At 35.7% G+C, this 18,993-nt stretch overlaps 1 protein-coding gene across 1 annotated transcript in view; it reads right to left on the reverse strand.

Annotated features, from left to right (window-relative positions):
* Positions 1-3,924: 3,924 nt before the first annotated feature.
* Positions 3,925-18,993, reverse strand: part of DHX15 (DEAH-box helicase 15) — a 57,254-nt gene continuing 42,185 nt past the window's right edge. The window contains exons 7-14 of the mRNA XM_036090624.2: positions 18,687-18,773; positions 17,503-17,652; positions 16,993-17,101; positions 16,304-16,495; positions 13,302-13,424; positions 7,940-8,130; positions 5,714-5,883; positions 3,925-4,496 (exon numbers count right to left, since the gene is read on the reverse strand). Of these exons, the coding sequence (XP_035946517.1) occupies positions 4,379-4,496; positions 5,714-5,883; positions 7,940-8,130; positions 13,302-13,424; positions 16,304-16,495; positions 16,993-17,101; positions 17,503-17,652; positions 18,687-18,773 (1,140 nt within the window). The 3' untranslated portion in view covers positions 3,925-4,378. The remainder of the gene's footprint in view (positions 4,497-5,713; positions 5,884-7,939; positions 8,131-13,301; positions 13,425-16,303; positions 16,496-16,992; positions 17,102-17,502; positions 17,653-18,686; positions 18,774-18,993) is intronic.

Consider the following 18,993-nt stretch of genomic DNA (forward strand, 5'->3'; position numbering starts at 1 on the left):
AGAGAGAGTGCGTGCACACAGCGCACACAGAACTCTGAGGGACAGAGAGAGAGAAAGAACTCCAAGCAGATGCCGTGCGCCGCACAAAGACCGACACAGGGCTCAATCTCACGACCCTGAGACCATGACCTGAGTCAAAACCAAGAATTGGACACTTAACCAACTGACCCACCCAGGTGCCCCTCAATGATTCTTTTTAATGACAAGATCTTAAAGACTTTACCACTTTTCTCCATGCCCTCATTAGACATACTCAAGCTGGGCAGCCTTCTCCCTGTTCATCACTCCCGGGCTATAGACCACAGGAGAGGAACCTGTTAAATTCACACAGTACTCCTCTCCCTCAAGCCTGAACTTGATTCCCTGGCACTCTCCATAAGAGGCCATTTGAATTGAGGTTCCTTAACTGTCCTAATCGAAGGAAATTTTTGCCCTAATCTAAGGAAATTTTCTCATTTCCAAGGCTAACATCACCAAGCCTGGCCTCAACCCCAGTCTCTTCCAAGACACTGGTTGAAATTTTGCCTAAAAACATGTTAAGGTGGTCCCCTTCTTTAAAAACGTATCCCCCCTTCTCTTCCTTGATCTCCATCCTAACCGTGTAAGTTCTTGTAAAAAGCAGCCTTTGCAAGTTTTTTCCACTTCAAAACCCTTTCACTCAACAACAAAAAACCAAGTTATTTAAATGTGGTTTTCCCAAGTTCATGAGACTTGAGTTCTCCACTGGATTCCATTTACCACAACCTACTATAATTACAAATGAAGACTCTACATGAAATAGCGTATTTTAAAACAGAATAAGAGAGGCCCACATATTAACAACAACAACAAAACATCTAAGAAACGGGCCAAATCTCATCAACTCCCAGGCTGGGCTACCCTCAGCACACCACTGCTAAGAGGTGGCTGCAGAAAACTGCTTCTGCCAAGTTAGGCTCAAATACCCCCGAAATGAGAAGTCCAAGCCAGAGAATTCAGTTAAGCAAAACAGGAAAGTTTCCATCATCTAGCCAGTGTATACCAGCAGAAGTAATTAGAAGTCACCGCAGCAACAAGTTCTCAATAAACATGTTAGTCTTGGCAATGCAAGATACCACCTGACCACCTGTGCAACAGTGTGTCTACAGGGCCATTTTGTCCATAGGTCCAGTACTAGCTAGGGCACCACTAAAACTGCCTGGGAACACCATTCCTCCCAGACTTTCTCTAATATAAAAAGAAATTGTAAAATTCAAATCATTGTGTAAATATGTACATACCAAATCTGTCAACTTTCCTTTTAAATTCAATACTGATAAAAACTGCATTTGAAACAACGTGTAGGTTAGTTTCACACTACAAGAATTCTAGAACTATTAGAAAACATGTACTTGAGATATTCCTATCCCAATTACTTAGGAAGCAATTGTTCTCATGTCTGTAATTTTTTAAATGTTACTTAATGAGCAACATAGAGATGCATTTAAAAGTGTGGGGTGAGGTCTCTAAAGATGTACACTGTCCATGGTCTGTGAGGGTCTTTTCCCAGCCCTGAGCCACATCCAAAACTATCACATAATAACTGGACGCCTTAAATTTATGGTAAGATTAACATGAGCCAAAAGTACACTGTGGTTGTTTGAAAGGTTAATGTAATCATAAGCTGCATTAACAGAAGTGATGTCGTGTCTGGTCCCCTGAGAGATACAAGTTCCACCACACTCTGCCCAGTTTAGACCACAGCACTGACTACAATCCAGAGAATATCTAGCAGAGGTTAATCAGGGATGTTCAGGATATCTAGAAACTGTATCGAAGAGAAGGGTGATGGGAAAACAGGCTATTCAGCCTAAATCAGAGTAAAGGAAGAGGACAGTTAAGTATCTAAATAGCATCATGCAGTAAAACAAACATCCTTATTTAACTAACTTTGCTCTAGAAGCAAGAATTAGAAACAATTAGTCACAGAGAGAGAAATTTTAGCTCAGCATTTCTAGCAGAACTATTAGGATGTCTTTGAAAGTAATGGTTTTCTTTAAAGTATCTGAGCCATTAAAATTATTCAGAAGAGAATCTCAAGGTGTTTGTGTTACCTTATAAACCTGAAATTCTAGGACTAAGTCATATGTTTTTTGTTCTGTGGGACTGTGGCTTAGTGGCTTGACTGTAGGGTATATTTTATCCTGTCCTATTCCCCCAAGTTGTGTTCATTTCCTCAACTTGTAGTCAAAGGCTTTTCTTTCTTATGCTACGTTCACAACAAAAAGCAGCTCTACTATTTTGAGAGGTGAGGAGACCTCTTCAGAAAAATCTTCCCAAATAAGATTTTCTGAATATTATGGAAAAATTTTTAATTTTCTTGTTCTACAGTACCACTGAGGATTCATTTGCTAGTTTTAACCACCTATGTAAACAAGGGAAATTGTAACCACTTTTGTATTCTGCTACCAAACCTATAATGAAGGGGTTAGAGGACACACATTTTTTAAAAGCCATACCTTTGCCAATAACATCAATGCTTAGGATTCAAAGCTTTGGTCAGATATGGCCAGCCTTGCAAAACTGAACGGTGGGGGGGGGGGGGTGTGATGACAGGGAATGAAAAGAGCTCAGCTCGCTCCACTGTTTCCATGGCCACTCCCAGTGCACACTCATCACTTACAAGATGGAAAGAGTACTCACTGTTCCTAGAAACTCTGCCAAACTTCCTTCTTTACAGCAGAGTTCCGCAACTTAAGTTTCTCTTTAAGAAAACCTAATGGTCTAATTTAGAATTTTAAAAAGCACAAGATTAAACAACACATACACTACACCGAGATCTATTTAAAACTAGAAAGATGGTCAGATTATAAAAATATGCAACTGTAAAAAAAAAATGCAACATAATACTTTGGCAAAAGCTGCCTGCTTAGGGGAAATAGTCTGACCAAGTGCCTAGACGTTCTTAACAATAATCTAAAAAAATCCTAACAGATAATTTGCCAATACTTAAAGTAGGATAAATTTTAACCAATTTAAATTCAACCTAAAATATTATTTCACCATGTAAATTATCCCATGGGAATTAGGCGCTTAGAGAACTCTTGTATTAACTCTTAAGCCACCAGCATCATTTAATAACAGCTACCTATATACTAAAAAGCAATACAGCCTGAAAAACTCTAATTTGCCCAACTCCCTTAAACCACATAAGATATATGCTACAAAATATATTTAAATTCCAAGTAAACACACCTATAAATTTCCTTTAACATTTAAATATTTGCAGGGGGAGGGGGAGAGAGTAGAAGAAGGGAGTCCAGAAATTAAGCAGTATTTACTCTTTAAGTGAAAAGAACTGATTACAGGCCCCTTGAGGGGTCACACCAAACACCTCATCTGCTGTTAAAAAAAGGGTTTTTAACTTGTCTACTACCTGTTACAGGAAACGGAGGGTCAAGTTCACATTTTAACACACTTTGCTAATCACTCTGTACACTGCATAAAATATCCAAATCTGAGATTTTAGTAAAACCAAGACCTACAATGTAACATCATTCCCTACTATTTATTTAATACAAATAAACATTTGTTTCAGAAGTATATAGGGTGTTTAGAAGGTTTCTCTAAGTATAATAAAAAGATGTGGTAACAAATCAGCCTTATGAAATGAATTTAAGATGAAGAGAAAGCTATTCTTTCATTATTCTGTCCTTGGAGATCCAATTTTGAATGAAAGCTATATACTTTTATCCCATTAGATCACACCCTGATTAACCTAACGAAGTGCCATGCTATCTTCTTAAAAATACTGCTTTAATGACTATTTTATCTAAGGAGTAGTAGCCTTTGTGGAAAGATGCAATCATAGTATACTTACATTAAAAAAAAAAAAAAAAAGACCCCACAATTGAGAAGAGAAGAAGCCATACTTAGACTAGAACAAAGATATCAAAGTGCTTTGGCTGAAATTAGTATAAATAGACTTTATTGAAGTCAGTGCCTCTGTACTGAGACAGAAGATTGTGTCTACATAAGCACAAGTTGTAACATTTCACAACTTCTAAAAGGAATGTCAACAATTACAACGATCATGCATACCATGGTCGATAATCACATTTTAGAAGCATTTTCAACCATTTCTAAAGAAATGCTTATAACATTGTTATATATAGAACTACTTTCAATAAACTGCAAAACATTGATCGACTTTTCCAGTATGAGCTACAGTGTCAACACAAAAGGGAGGCATAAATGTTTAATTTATGAAATCAGAATGGAATATTTACTGTAAAGAAAAATTAAAAAGCTTTCAAATAAAGGCCATTATTGAACCAACGTGAAGAGCACAACTTGAACTTTTGAGTTCATTCATCTTTTAAAGCTGTCCTCTGAATAACTTCAGTTCTAAGCACTGAATTCAGTACTGTGAATATTCCTTGGATTGAAGTTTGGCAATGATGCGGTCCAACTGTCTCTTTGCTTCACACTGTGGGAAATTGCTCATGTCATAATATTGAGGGGCAATTTTCACCAACCTGTCCAGAAGGGGGGGGAAAAATTACCAAATTAACATTTAATTAAAGACTGGAGTTGCTAATAGGATAGGAATTACTCATTAATATACTAATGAACAAAGGCAAATCTACAAATCCAAATCAACGTTACAACTGCAAACACCTAATCCATACAAACACTACTTTTAGAAGTGCATTACTTTCGTTAAGCTGTAAATTTTCTGATGCTGGACTTTCCATAACTTAAAAAAAAAAACTCAAGACAAATCCTTTTAAAAACACTTTTTTACATTAATAGAAAGGTATTAAAATAAGGTTATTAATTTCTTCACTATAGAACACTATTTTTAGACCAACCTCTCCAAGGTTATAGTAATACAGGTTCTATATGAGAAATATCTTTGTATTCAAATGATTGTATCTTCTCATTTTTGAAGTTTAGTAACCATAAATATAGATCTATACCCCAAAGAATTCACTTGAATGAATCTTTTTTAATGTTTAGCCATACAATTTTTTCTCAACAAAGCATTCAAGATAAAATGGTAATGTCCTACACAAGTGTCAAAAGTCATAAATTTGTGTAGGAAAGAAGCCTCACAATATCTAGCAAGTGACATCAACTAAAATAAGTGCTTTCAGTCCCACCATTCTTGGCTGACGTCTCCTATCATAAGTTACAGAATGGATTCTGGCAAGCCAGCCAACCAACCAACCAACCAAAACAAAAAAACCAGACATAAAAAAGGGGAGGGGTGGTAATTTTGCTTAAAATAACACAATCATTTCCGGTAACAATTTGTAAATCAAATATGCTAAGATACAACAAGATGTGTAGTTTTTATGTTTGCTTAACTCTTTCTAAAGCATCAACATATGAACAGTTCAGAGCTAATGATAAAAGACTGTTTCTAGTACAGTACTAGGAGACTTGAGTTGATCACAACAAGAGAATAGCTCCAAAGACACTCCTGATGCTAGTCAACTATAATTTTATATTTGGCTTCAAATCCTGCCCAGGCCCATACCAACAATCCCACTGTCCTCTTAGCAAAGCAAAGATTCTAAGAGATCAACCATACCATCAGGTCAAAGCCCTATACCTAAACATGGGAGCACATATCCTGAGCTGATGAGAAAGAACATTAAGTTCCAGGACAGGACTAGTGAAACAAAGTCAGATTCCATTCGGAGCAAAAATGCTAACAAAATCTGTTAGAACAAAGGGTGGTGCTTACCATTCTGGCTTGATATCTGTACACGTCCGGATGTAATTCTTTGTCGTAAGAACAAACTCATTATAAAGCACCCATTCAGGCTTGTGGTCCAGAACAGTAGAGGGGTGCAGCTGAACCACCTGGTTATCTTTCACAGTTAAGTAATGCCCTGTCCGTTCTAAATGCGCCACCTGAAACCGAAACCCAGTCAGTTAATACAATGCTTGTGATGTGCTCATTGTAAAGCACAAGTGGTGTAAAGCTACCTATATAATTAGAACGGGCAGACCTCAGCTTTTGCTTTTTATCCGATGGCCTCACTTATTTATCACTGCCTGATAAAAGCAAGGATCAGCAAACTACTGCAGGCCAAATCCAACTCATTGCCTGCATTTGTTAAGGCCTGTCGGCCAAAAGTGCTCCATACATCTCTGAAGAATGGGGGGGGGGGGGGGAAGGACCAAAAAAAAAATTTCGTGACAAGTGAAACTCATGTAATTCAAATTTCAGGGTCCATAAGTAAAGTTTCACTGGAACACAGAGCTGCGCATTTGCACTGCGTGGGCAGGCAGGGCTAAGCAGTTTCAACAGTGACGTAAGGGGCCCACAGAGCCTTGTATATACACTATCTGGTCCTTCCTTAAAACTATCTAGAGTGGGTTCTTTAGTGCCAGGTGGCAACTGTGTATTAGATGAACAATTACTAGAACATTTATGATTAAGATGGAAAAATAAAGCAAAAGGTAGTCTACAGGGCAAAGAGAACAAGAAAAAGAATGGAGCGGACAAAGGTGCACGTGCTTCTTGCCTCCATTTCTTCTATCTATAATCAAACACATCAACTGGTGGAGCTTACCTAATATGTAATTAGCAAACACTGAAACAGATGATGATATGCCTTTTCCAATTCTAGAACTATAGTAATATGAAAAATGTGTATGAATGATAGAAATGAATAATTATTAATAAATAACAGAAAATGAACTCAATTTCCTTCAATAATACTAAACACCTACTAGGTGCCAGGTACTTACTGCATGCCCTGTTTCTAACAAAGTTTAATCTTCAGAGAAGTAGAAATCTATAATGTTTGAATATGGCTTCGTCAATCTTTTTTGAATTACTAGCAAATTTAAGAATATGTCAAAAAGAAGCCACTGTGTACTAGTACATATTAAACAAATATTAAGAATAAAGTGTCTAAAGAATGAATTTTCATACCTTGCTCTATTATTTTCCTAACTCCAATGAGCATGGGATCTTATAGAAGATGCCACAATAAAAATTCTTACTGTTAGTATGATTTCAACTACAGACTATGCACCCATCAATTCTTATTTTGATTTTGTGCATTTGGGTCAATTCTATTTATTCAGCTCATTTGGCCTTAAGGCAGGCCACATCTTGCTTAATAGACATAGCCAAAATAGAGAATGAAAAAACAAGCCGGCAACAGAAGAGATCATTAAAATCAATCCAATCCCAAGTAATGGATTGATTTGTTTTCAATTTTACCACCAGAGAATGAGTTTTTAAACATAGTTTAAAATCCCTTAAAATAAATGTTCACTACGTTTATCTGACAACCTATACGTCAGTTAGTACAGTCCCCACCATAACACACTTAAAACTAAATGAAACATTTTGAATTACTTTCCATCATTATCACTTAAAAGACATTTCTGGCTTTTGTAGCACCCAAGTTTCTTAGTTACAAATATCAATGATCACTCTACAGCGCTGTGAATGAAATACAGGTGTTTGAATATTTGATTTTGGAGTCTTTAGTTTCTACATAAAGAGAAAAGTGAACTGCACTTCCGGATCCACCCAGGCAACTGCCTTGTTTCAGCAGTTTATAATTATACAACTTCCACTCACAATCTAGATTCACAGACTTTTCAAAAGCCAAGAACTGAAATTTACATTGAAGGAATAGCTGTTAATCCCACCTGAAAATGGCCAACATATCATCTGGTATAAAAAAGACTGTTAATTAAGAGTTAATTCCAAATTGATTTCTACATAACTGGATTACTAACTTTGTCATTTAACGAGTTAATCTGTTACTCATTAGACAGATAAAATTTCTTAGAATATTAGTTCATTCGAGAATCTGGACATAACATTTAAAATCAATATTCAGAGGCATTCTTTAACTTGTTTAAGTAGATTCAAAGGGCTGTTACAGAAAGCAAACAATATTATGTAAACATCTAATTATGCATGCATGTATTATCCACGTACCTGCATAAAATACCCAGTAACCAAAGCTTTTCTTATATTAATATAATAGTCCCTGCTTGTAAAATCAGTACTCCGACGAGGCAAATTAAATCTGTCCATAATTCGTGATAGCTGCTGGCGAACATTATCTGCTGACATCAGGGACCTGTAGTTAATGAAGTTGTCATAACACCACTGAACCGATTCATGATCTACAAAGTTGGAGGGAGGGGAAAAAAAGAGGGGACATGAATCATCTATATAGGTATATTATCTAATTAAAAAGGAAAATCATTATTAAGAATAAACTAAGTAATCCAGAAAGGAGAATTACCCACATCAGTGTTATAAAAGAATCACAATGTTATCAACTTTCCTAAAAATCTGTAGTAAAGTTCAAAATCAGAAATAGCACTAAGGTTTCTGGTTACTGGATTTTGTGATTTTTAAATAAACCACTTTTAATGAACTGAAGTTAGGTTACCCATGAACATCCACCTGGTTGTTTCTAATATAGTCCAAAAGACAGGGATGGGTTGAGGGAATCTGATAAAATGCCATGTCTTCCTCATTTTCAAAGAAAGGACAGCCTTAGATTAAGATTACAAAATACAATTTAGAAGTTATAAAACAGAACTCAAATGACTACTGCGTAATTTTTATTTAATTACTCCTGAGCTAGAGCACCAAACCTAGAGCTAAACGTTTAAAAGTTTTACTGCAACCCATGTGCCTCTTAATGGTGGACAAACAAGATTTAAAATACAAGTGGTAAGTGCACTCCTTAATCCCCACCACCTATTTTTTCAACTCCTCCTCTACCACCACCCCTCTGGTAACCATCAGTTTGTTCTCTATAGTTAAGAGTCCGTTTCTTGATCTGTCCCTATCTTATTTTTTCCCTTTGCTTGTTTTGTTCCGTCCTTGTCGTTGCAAACAGCAAGATTTCGTTTTTATGGCTAATATTCCATCATATACATAGACGCCCCACCTCTTCTTTATCCATTTATCAATCAATGAACACTTGGGCTGCTTCCATATATCGTCTATTGTAAAATACTGCTGCTATAGACATAGGGATGCAGGTATCCCCTTGAAGAGCGATGAGAATTACTATACTGAACATCTGAAACTACTATAACACTGTATGTCAACTAACTGGAATTAAAATAAAAACTGGGACAAAAAACTAAAGAGCTAGACTATAAAAGTAAAAAAATAAAACAAAAAATAAAATACAAGTGATGTAGTTTATAAGGATGTCTGGAATCCCCACTCATGTTTAATAAACAAGTCTTACTATTATTAATAAACAAAACTAAACACTTCAAATAATTTCACTGCATGTATTTATTATCAAAGGGATATTTCTCCACTGATGAATCCTTGACAAGCTTCCAACCAACCCACTGTTTGCTCATTTAAGCAAAGAGCTCAAACTGCAGCATAATATAAAATATTATACAATGACATTTTTATGTCCCAGAGAATCACAATGGAAAACTTGATCATTTACTTCATAGGCCTTTTGATAAATAAACCTAAGAGGGTTATTGTGAAATGGGGGGTTCGGGGGGGGGGGGTCTTAAAATCAGAACTATGTTGATCCTTCTGCAGCTTCTGTAATATACACTAATCTTTGGCATCTTCGTTCTAGGATTCTACCAATTATAACATACAACATTTTCTTAACTGCTTTTCAAAGGAGCAACAAATATATTAATAAAGGTTTGCCCATTACAAAATGCAGCCACCATTTCAGAAAGGGTGGGTGGGTAGGTGAGGTAGTAAAATGGATCTTTAAATTAAAGAACTGATGTGTTCAAGTCCATTAATTAACCCATCTAGAATGAGAAGAAGTATCCATCTGAACTTACTGACATTTAAAACAAAGCACCAAATATCTTCTGGAGATAACACAAAGAGAAGAAAGTATGCTTTAGAGGCATCCTCGCTTATGCTGGTGCAATGTACGGAGCTGAAAGGCAATGGAAATGTCCACACTGAGACAATAAGAAAGGGGGCCCTTTGAAAAGGGCAGCTGATTTGCAGACTCTCATCTGAAGTATAGCTTTTCTGAAGTTCTAAATTTCAGAATTCATACCCTAAAGAGTAACAAAATGGCAATTTTAAGTTGTCAAGATAAACAAACACTATCTGGTAGTACTACTGTATTTTCTAAATTTGTGAGAAATAATTTGATAAATGGGAGAAATAAAATCTAAAAATGGAAATATTTTCTTAAAATGCTAGCTATAAATTTCTTAACCAATACAGTAAGCCTACTTTTAAGATCTAAAGTAAAACCATTTCAGAGTGAAATGAGACCTACACACAAAGAAATCAAGGTGTTGCAAAATAACTTAAATCTAGTTGTTTCTCAAAAGTGTTATTTCAGGGACGCCTGGGTGGCTCAGCTGGTTAAACATGTGATTCTCAATTTTCAGCTCAGGTCTTGATCTCAGGGTCCTGAGATGGAGCCCCACGATGGGCTCCAAGCTCACCGGGGAGTGTGCTTAAGATTCTCCCTCTCCCTCTACCTCTCCCCTTCCTCTGCTCATATGCATGCACGAGTGCGCGCTCTAAAATAAAACTTATTTTAAAACTATTATTTCAACATACAGTATCAAGATGAATTTTAGCTTTCCTATGTAATCAACCATTGTCTCTAATCAAATAGTTCCTCTTGACCAGTATCTGAAACACAGTTGCTATTTTTCAAACATATTTAATGTTTCAATTAATAACATAACATAGCATCATTTAAAAATCATTAGTGAAAACATTCCAAATTCAATAAAGGGATACGAAATGTCCAAATAGTACGCAGAGATCTGGAAGTCTGATATTTTTTGAACAGCTCCCTTTATTTGAAAAGATGACAGGCAGTAATTAATAGGCTAAATCCTTTGACTAAACGGGAACACTTCTATCAAATGATTCTGTTTGCTTTGACCTTATTTATCACATGTATACAGAGTAAAAGGTCTAACACCACCCAACAGCTTACCATCCCTATGGCAGTGAGAAGCATGCAGTAGACAAGAAACAAGCATCTAGAGAATGGATGCTACCACTCTAATGCATGACACTCCTTCTGCTAGTCCTATTAAGAAGCGGTAGGATAAAGCTTTTATAGATACCTACTGTTCAATATTTTCATAGAAAGCTCCCAACTACCAATATGTACATAAAGAATAAGCATTTAGTAATTTTATCATGTGAAATAGTAAACTCGAATTTCAAGGACTCAATTGTTACATTCATACTTAAAATCCAAATACACAATTCTATCAAACCTAAACTTTATTCTCAAAGCAACTTAGGAAATCCAAATACACGGACTGGTGTGCCAGTTATCAGAACTTAAATAACAAAATAACAAAATCTCCTAATTTAAAAGAACATTGGGGCGCCTGGGTGGCTCAGTCGTTAAGCGTCTGCCTTCAGCTCAGGTCATGATCCCAGCGTTCTGGGATCGAGCCCCGCATCGGGCTCCCTGCTCAGCGGGAAGCCTGCTTCTCCCTCTCCCACTCCCCCTGCTTGTGTTCCTGCTCTTGCCATCTCTGTCTCTGTCAAATAAATAAATAAATAAAATCTTTAAAAAAAAAAAAAAAAAAGAACATTAAAATGTCTTGTGAGACATACATGGTAAAAATCCATGCTGCTCCTTTAGAAATCTTTTAATTTCCACTTAAAACAGTATTTTAATGATATCAAAGGATTTTGAGAACCAAGATGGACATGAATCTGCTCCTTCTCAAGACCTTCCCCTCTGTAGCCAGTTCTCAATGTCAGTTAATAGGTTATGTGTCTGGTGGTCACACAGTCCACCACCACGACATAGTTTCGCACACACAGGAATATAGTATATTTCTTGGACTGACCTAACCTATCGGGAATAGGCTTTAACATTATGCATTATCAACACACTGGACACAAGAGGGATAAAATAAATGTTCTGAAGTAAACTGTGTACTGGCCTTCATTTTTTATTTTAACCTGGTATTTATCAATTCTCTTCAACTCACAGCAAAGTTTATGTGTAAGACACAGACGTGCAGCACCTTGGCAGCTATGCTCTTTGTTCCACTCACTGGCTCTGCAGCACTTTTGGACTCTTGAGATAAATAAACTCACCCCCACCCCAAAAGAGATGTGCCAAAATGAACAGATTATTTTAGGAGTGTAAATAGATTTTTAGGAGATAACAAAATGAGTTACAAATAAAACAAGAGGTGAAAAATTTGAATTTGAGCCCCTGCATTTCCTTGTTCTCAAATGGAAAGTGTTTTTCATGTCGCTAAATATTCTCTGAAAACATGATTTAAAGCTAGGACAGGGTGCCTGGGTGGCTCAGTCAGTTAAGTGTCCGCCTTCAGCTCAGGTCATGATCCCGGGGGTCCTGGGATGGAGCCCCCCATTGGGCTCCCTGCTCGGCAGGGAGTCTGCTTCTCCCTCTCCCCACCGCCCCCCCATTTGTGCTCTGTCTCACTCTCTCAAATAAAATAAAATAAATAAAGCTAGAACAGTATTTCACCATATGGTCAAGGCATACATAAATCACTGAACTATCTTTTTATCGGTGGGCATTAAGGTAGTTCCCCCCCTATACTTTTTTTTTTTTACTATGATATGTAATTCTGGGATGAAATCTTTAACGATACCTGTGTCCACAGGATACCGAAGGATAATTTCATAGATTATTTCTGGGTCAAAGGGTATGAAACTTCTTAAGGTGTCGGTGACATAAAATCCACTGCTTTTCATAAAGACCACATCAATTTATATTTCCACCTCTGGTGTAGGATTGTTTCACTAAACCCACTTCTACAGAGCTAAGAACTATTTTTCTATAACCTTTGCCAGTTTTATAGGTGAAAAAATGGTACTTCTCAATAACAATGCTCTTGAACTACAAGCAGAGTTGACTTTCCTCCTCACGTTTATGGACCACTTGTAACCTGAGAATGGTCATTCACATCTGCAGTCCATTTTTCTATTTTGTTAGTTTTATATTTATTTAAGAGCTATTTATTAGTAAAATTATTAAGCAGTAAAGATTCTATAAATGATACAAAACTATTCACATAAAACGAATGAAAGTAGGTTAGTGGTAAATATAGTACTAGTATTTTGTTTTTATTGCTCTGTATTTTCGAGCTTTCTATAATCGGTATTTTCCCCGATTATAAAAGTAAACAACTTTGGAAAAAACAGACAATTTCTATTTTAAATGCTAGTCAGGAGTTTTTTCTAAAGTACCTCTGGGTTTCTAATGTAAAGTTGTCACAGATAATAAATGAAAGTGAGATGAAGAAACATCTTATATGCTGCAAGTGACATTTAGACAAAGAGTGCCTTCAATCTAATTTACACTTACTTTGTTTAAAAGCGTGGTAGACATTCAGCAGTGTCAGATGATCTCCATCTATGTGGGCAAATCTCATCTTGGCTTCATCTGCGGCTTTCTTGGCCTCCGTGGGGCGAACAAAACACTGTGGGACTAAACAAGGTTGGTATGGGCCCAACACAAACGCCCATATCGATGAGTCACGCATTCACAGATAGAGGAACAAGGCCTAGCTAGGTCAGTTCACAGAGCATAGGGCAGGGCAGGATGGCCTCCAACTGCATCTTGGACTGTTTACTACCTTGTTTGGTACATCAACACCTAACCACATCTGTAAGACAAGAGGGTTTCAAAGCTACAGAGTACCTGATTACTTTAACTAGATCTAAAAGTAGGCATCCAACAGCTATTCTGAAGGCCATCAAGATACTAGAAATAGAAAGCTCAACTTATTTCAAAAACCAGTGCCGATAGCTCTACCAATAACCAGAATTATGGTGTCAATAGCCTTTAAGCTAAATGTAATTTTTCAAAAGGCCATCCACTGAATCCACTGAATGGCTATGGAAGTTATGAAGCTATATCTGCCCACTGCAGGGCTAAAAACAACTTTCTAACCAGTCTATTGCCACATTTCTACTGTAATTTTTTCCCTAGTGCTATGGCTATTACCAACTGGTGGGTATCACTATTAGCACCGGTGAGCAGAAGCATATGTAAACATAAAAAATATCATGAAATCTTGGGTTTTGATGATAGCAGTAGTGGTGGAAGGTTAAACCGCCTTTGAATTAAGAAAATTCAAAAAGGCTGGGGATATTCAGCCTAGTTTTCCAGCATTTTAATAAAAAGATTAGAAAATGACGTCCCAAGTTAAAAAAAAAAAATGTTATTTGAATCAAAACCTCAATATAAAAAGCAAAATCCAATATTTAAAAAGTTGACAATTAGTCTGAAACAGTCATTATTTCAAGGGTCACCAAAATATGTAACTACAGTAATTTGTTTAGAGCCTCAATGTTAATTCACATAAAACTTTAAGTTGTTACAAAGCGTGCACTACATTTTTAAAATACAACTTTCCTTAATTCACTTTAGCAATTCCATAGTCATAAAAGCAGTATGAAGGTAAAAATACTTAACAGCTTGGGACTTTGTCAACACATTTTTAAAGCTCTTAAAACCTTGTCAATATAAAAAAGTATAAATGATCAGTCCAGATAGAAGATAATGGGAATAATCAACAACAAGATCAAATACAGTATCAAATTACTTTCCCATACAGTTTCCCCTTTAAAAAGATACCAAAGAAGCCAAATAGAGACAATGACACATGATCACAATAAATATTAATTAAATGTCTTGCTTAAATGTAACTGAAGCAAGGTAATTCATAGAAGTACAGAAACCTCTCAAAGATGTGAAAGTAAATGTGAACTAGCTCCCAGAATTAACAGTGGGAATAAGTAGCACTCTAGAAGGCCCTTGATTTGCACTATTTATATCAGGACCTGAAAACTTCAAAAACTATTTAAATGAAAAACAAAGCAGTATAAGCTCAGCAAACTGTTGTTGTTCCATGACTTCTTCCTCACCCTTTAACATTCCCCCCGCCCAAGTGCCATGCTTAATAACCGCTACACATAAATGTCCATTGTCTTGATGTGCTAATAAACCCGTGTGTTGTGCAGAGCTCCTTATTACAAATAAGAGATATAGTTGGAAGATTTCAACTGTGTCACAATGACCAGTTTTTTAAAGAGCTAGTAATCTAGACTCAAACGATGGTAATTATATAGTATGCCTGATAAGAGAAACAGGAAGAATAAAAACTGAGCAGATAACAAATAAATACACAAACAATCTGTTAATTCTTGCCGCACACTTTCTCTGCAAACTGAAATCTTGGGTAAATACCAACTGGGAGCATCTAACAAAAACATGTAAGAAAGGCAGACAACAACCTACCACCACCTCCGCAAGTGAGACTACAATTTTATTAAAATGATTCGATACTGCCCTGCCCATCTGCTCTGAGTCTGATCAGTCATAACTCTGCAAAAAAACATTTTTAGCTAGTTCTTAAATAAAAAATTCAAACCATTAAAACATACCATACATCTAAACTAACCCAAAATTTTATATTTAGAAAATTTTTCAATTTATCCTTTAATTCCAAATAAGATTTTCAATTATTTGAGGCATTAAGTTATAATTAAGACTAAGAAACCACTCTGAAACTGAAGTCATTCTCCCCAGTACTGGAACTAGTAGTATAAAGTACTTTGATCATCAGTAAAAACATGAAATGTCTTCTATTTTTAGCTGTAAGAATATTTCTTCTTTTTGGAAAATCTAATTTCCAAGTTATAATTCATTTGTGGGTTATGCTTTACTGCTACTAAAAACAGCATGATTTGTTCAGCTTAATACTCCAATTTCCAAAATTAGCAATTGTATCTATTAGGTATATTTCTTTTATCAAGTGTTTTCTGCCATTGTAAAAGAATTATCATCTGGTTAGATTTTAAGCCTAAAAGTACACATTACTACTTCTATTTATTTGATACTAAGTTTGAAATTCAGGTTTGCTCGACTGTCACTAGAATACATATTTATACATGTAGGAAAGCTCTTTAAATGATAGTTTGGGTTTGTCCCAGGCTCACTTAATAGTGCCAAGTACTAGAACAAAGTTCTTCTTGTACTTTGAGTAATAAACCGCAAAACTGATGAACCTACCAAAGAACTGTTACAATTGTGTTCAGACTTGTTCTTTTTCTTATTGCAATTTTTATTCGCACTCAAGAGAGCCAATGTTTTAACTATATTTTGTGCACAATTACTTTACTTTTGTAAATATTATGTCTTTATAAATCTATTTACAAGATATTTAGGAAACAAAATGAGTTCCTCGAAAAAACCATCTATAAAATCCACTATCATACTAAATATTAAAAAACAAAACCAAATGTGAAGTCCACCCAAACTGTGAAGAGCTGGGCTTTTTTTAGTTCCTTTCCCTCTATTACCTGACAACATAGCAGTAATAGATAGGACCTCATTAGAACAGTTGTAGTCACAACTTGCAATAACCATTTTAGCGAGCTGTGGATCTAGAGGAAACTCTGCCATCATGGATCCCAATTCTGTCAGATCTCCATCATCATTTAAAGCAGCCAGGTAATTCAAAAGTTCTAAGGCTCTCATCAGAGTTTCAGGAGCTGGGGGAAAAGGCAATCTATTAGACAAACTGCTTTAATAAGCAAAAAATGTGATAAAGTACAAACTATTAGAAGCAATCTCATTTTTCATTCTACAGTGGACCAAACTCAAAATGCAAACTGTCATCAAATTCAGTAAGAGATCTAGCAAACAATGAATCACATAAACTTGCAAAATTTTCCTGCACAGTAGTTAAAAACTGTCATTTTCCTACATAAATTAAGTAACTGCTAAAAAAAAAAAAAATTCGGAGATTTCTAATTTTCCTGCCCAGTCAGTAATTCCCAGAATAATTTATTCTGAGGAAAGAAATAAATTAAAAAGAACTTTCTCAGATAGTTGTCACTCTTTTAGTTTTAATGCTAACATATGAGACTTTTCTTGATGCATACACTAGAAGAAAAATAATAAGGAGTGTGTGTGTGTAATGAATAAGATGCAGAGATGGTGAATTCTGGTCAAAAGGTTTGCTAAAATATGCTTTGAGAATTCATACCTGGTGGATCCATAAAGTCAAAATGCACCAAATCATCAATACCAAGCTTCTTCAATTGTAACACAACTGATCCTAAATTAGAACGCAAAATCTCAGGATAGGTGTTATCCTAGCAAAAAAACAAAAATGTTTATTCTGTTAAACATGCCTAATCCTCTTGCTCCAGAAAACAAAACGTATCTGTTCTCTGCCTCTTCAGCTATTTACTTTGGCATTACTTCTAAACCACCGATCTACGTGAGAAAAATACTGGTAGAATATACCAGAAAGGAATCAGACACTTTCTGTGAACTATCTTTAGAGGGCTCAAAGTGTTACTGCCACTGTTCATTTCAACTTAGAACTGTAACAGAGAGCTGTACTGGTAGATTACACCATAAATCTCACTCAGGGAAAAAGTAAGGAGCTTATGGTGCCAAAAGGCAAGATGAAGTAAATAAAGCAATTTTCTTGTAACAAATTCAACTTAACCTTCCAAACACATAGGAAGGATACAGCAAAATCCCTTACCTGCATTTCTGTTTTATAAGCTTTCTCTGTATAAAGTCTGAAGCATTTCCCTGGTCTGGTACGCCCAGCTCGACCAGCCCTCTGTTGAGCTGAAGCTTTACTAATGGCTGTCACCAAAAGAGACTCAACTCTGATTCGAGGATTGTACACCTGTTGGAATGAAAATAATTTAAGAATTTTCTCTTCAGTTAACCACAAAACTATAACAGAAGTACACAAAGTCCATAGTTAATCTCAAAATAAACAAAGTAGTACTGATGAAGGCTGTAAATCACAAAGACAGAAACTGAGAATTGGTCATCTTGTGCCTTAACTTTCTTTCAGATGTTCTATCACTCTGAAGACTCAAGCTAACATGGAAAGGCTCTTACCTATTACACACAAAGCTTCTAATACCTTTACTCTTCCTAACTGAAAATAATTTCAGTTCTACCAATTTTACTTTGCTTTCATAGAGTGGACAGTTTTGAAGGCTTTTGCCTGAAAAGAACCTGTCAATTTCAAGAAAAATATTTTGAACTTAGTCCAGAAGAAGTCAGTTACACACTGCCAGTTTAAAGCGAAAAATTTCCATCAGAAACATGAATACTACATGCAACAAATTCTCCCAATTACACCTACAAAATGTAACCAAATGTAATGAAAGATCTGTGAATTATACAACATCCCCAGTATTTCCTGAGTAGTCACTTACTCTGACCAAACTGCTTGGTATTCAGCACTGTTCAACTAGAGGTTAACGTTAACATCTTTTCAGACACTATGCCCAGCACATAATAGAAACTCTAATTTCCTTGAGTAAGTGACCAATCTACAGCAATGACAATTCTATCCCTCTTATTACTACCCCCACACTCCTTAAATGAACACAGAAACCAAAATACTTGCCACTGCTACAGAGAAACAAACAAAAAAACCCAACAACAAAAACAAACAAAAACCAATTAACCTTAAGAGGAAAAAAAAAAAAAAAGCCTAGGATTAAACATTATGCATGGGCTTAATACATGAGAGCCAGCTAAGAACAAAAAGGGTTCCTATCACCAAAGTCTGAAAACAAAACACAAGACAACAGAAAAATAATTCTAAAAAGTAAATTGCAGTCACTAAATGAATAGGCAGTAAGTACTCTTAAGCTAACACCAATTTAATAAAGTATACAACTAAAGTACTAAAGCATATACCTTTTGTTTTGCAAATCCAGGATCGATCACAAATACCACACCATCTATTGTCAAAGATGTCTCTGCAATGTTAGTTGACACAACTACCTGTTAAGAAATAAACAGTATATAAATATTATAAATCAAGTAAAATTGAAATAACAGTAAAAGTAGCCATGAACTTTCAAAAATGAATTTCAATCAAGTAAACTAAAAATAAGGTTTTATCCTCAATGGCCAATGCAATATAAAGAAATTAGTCTTTAAGATCTTAAATCAAAATTTCATTTAGTCCATCATGGCAAATTCCTTTTTCAAAGAAAGCTAT

This window comes from Halichoerus grypus, chromosome 3, assembly GCF_964656455.1.
Source record: "Halichoerus grypus chromosome 3, mHalGry1.hap1.1, whole genome shotgun sequence".
Lineage (NCBI taxonomy): Eukaryota > Metazoa > Chordata > Mammalia > Carnivora > Phocidae > Halichoerus > Halichoerus grypus.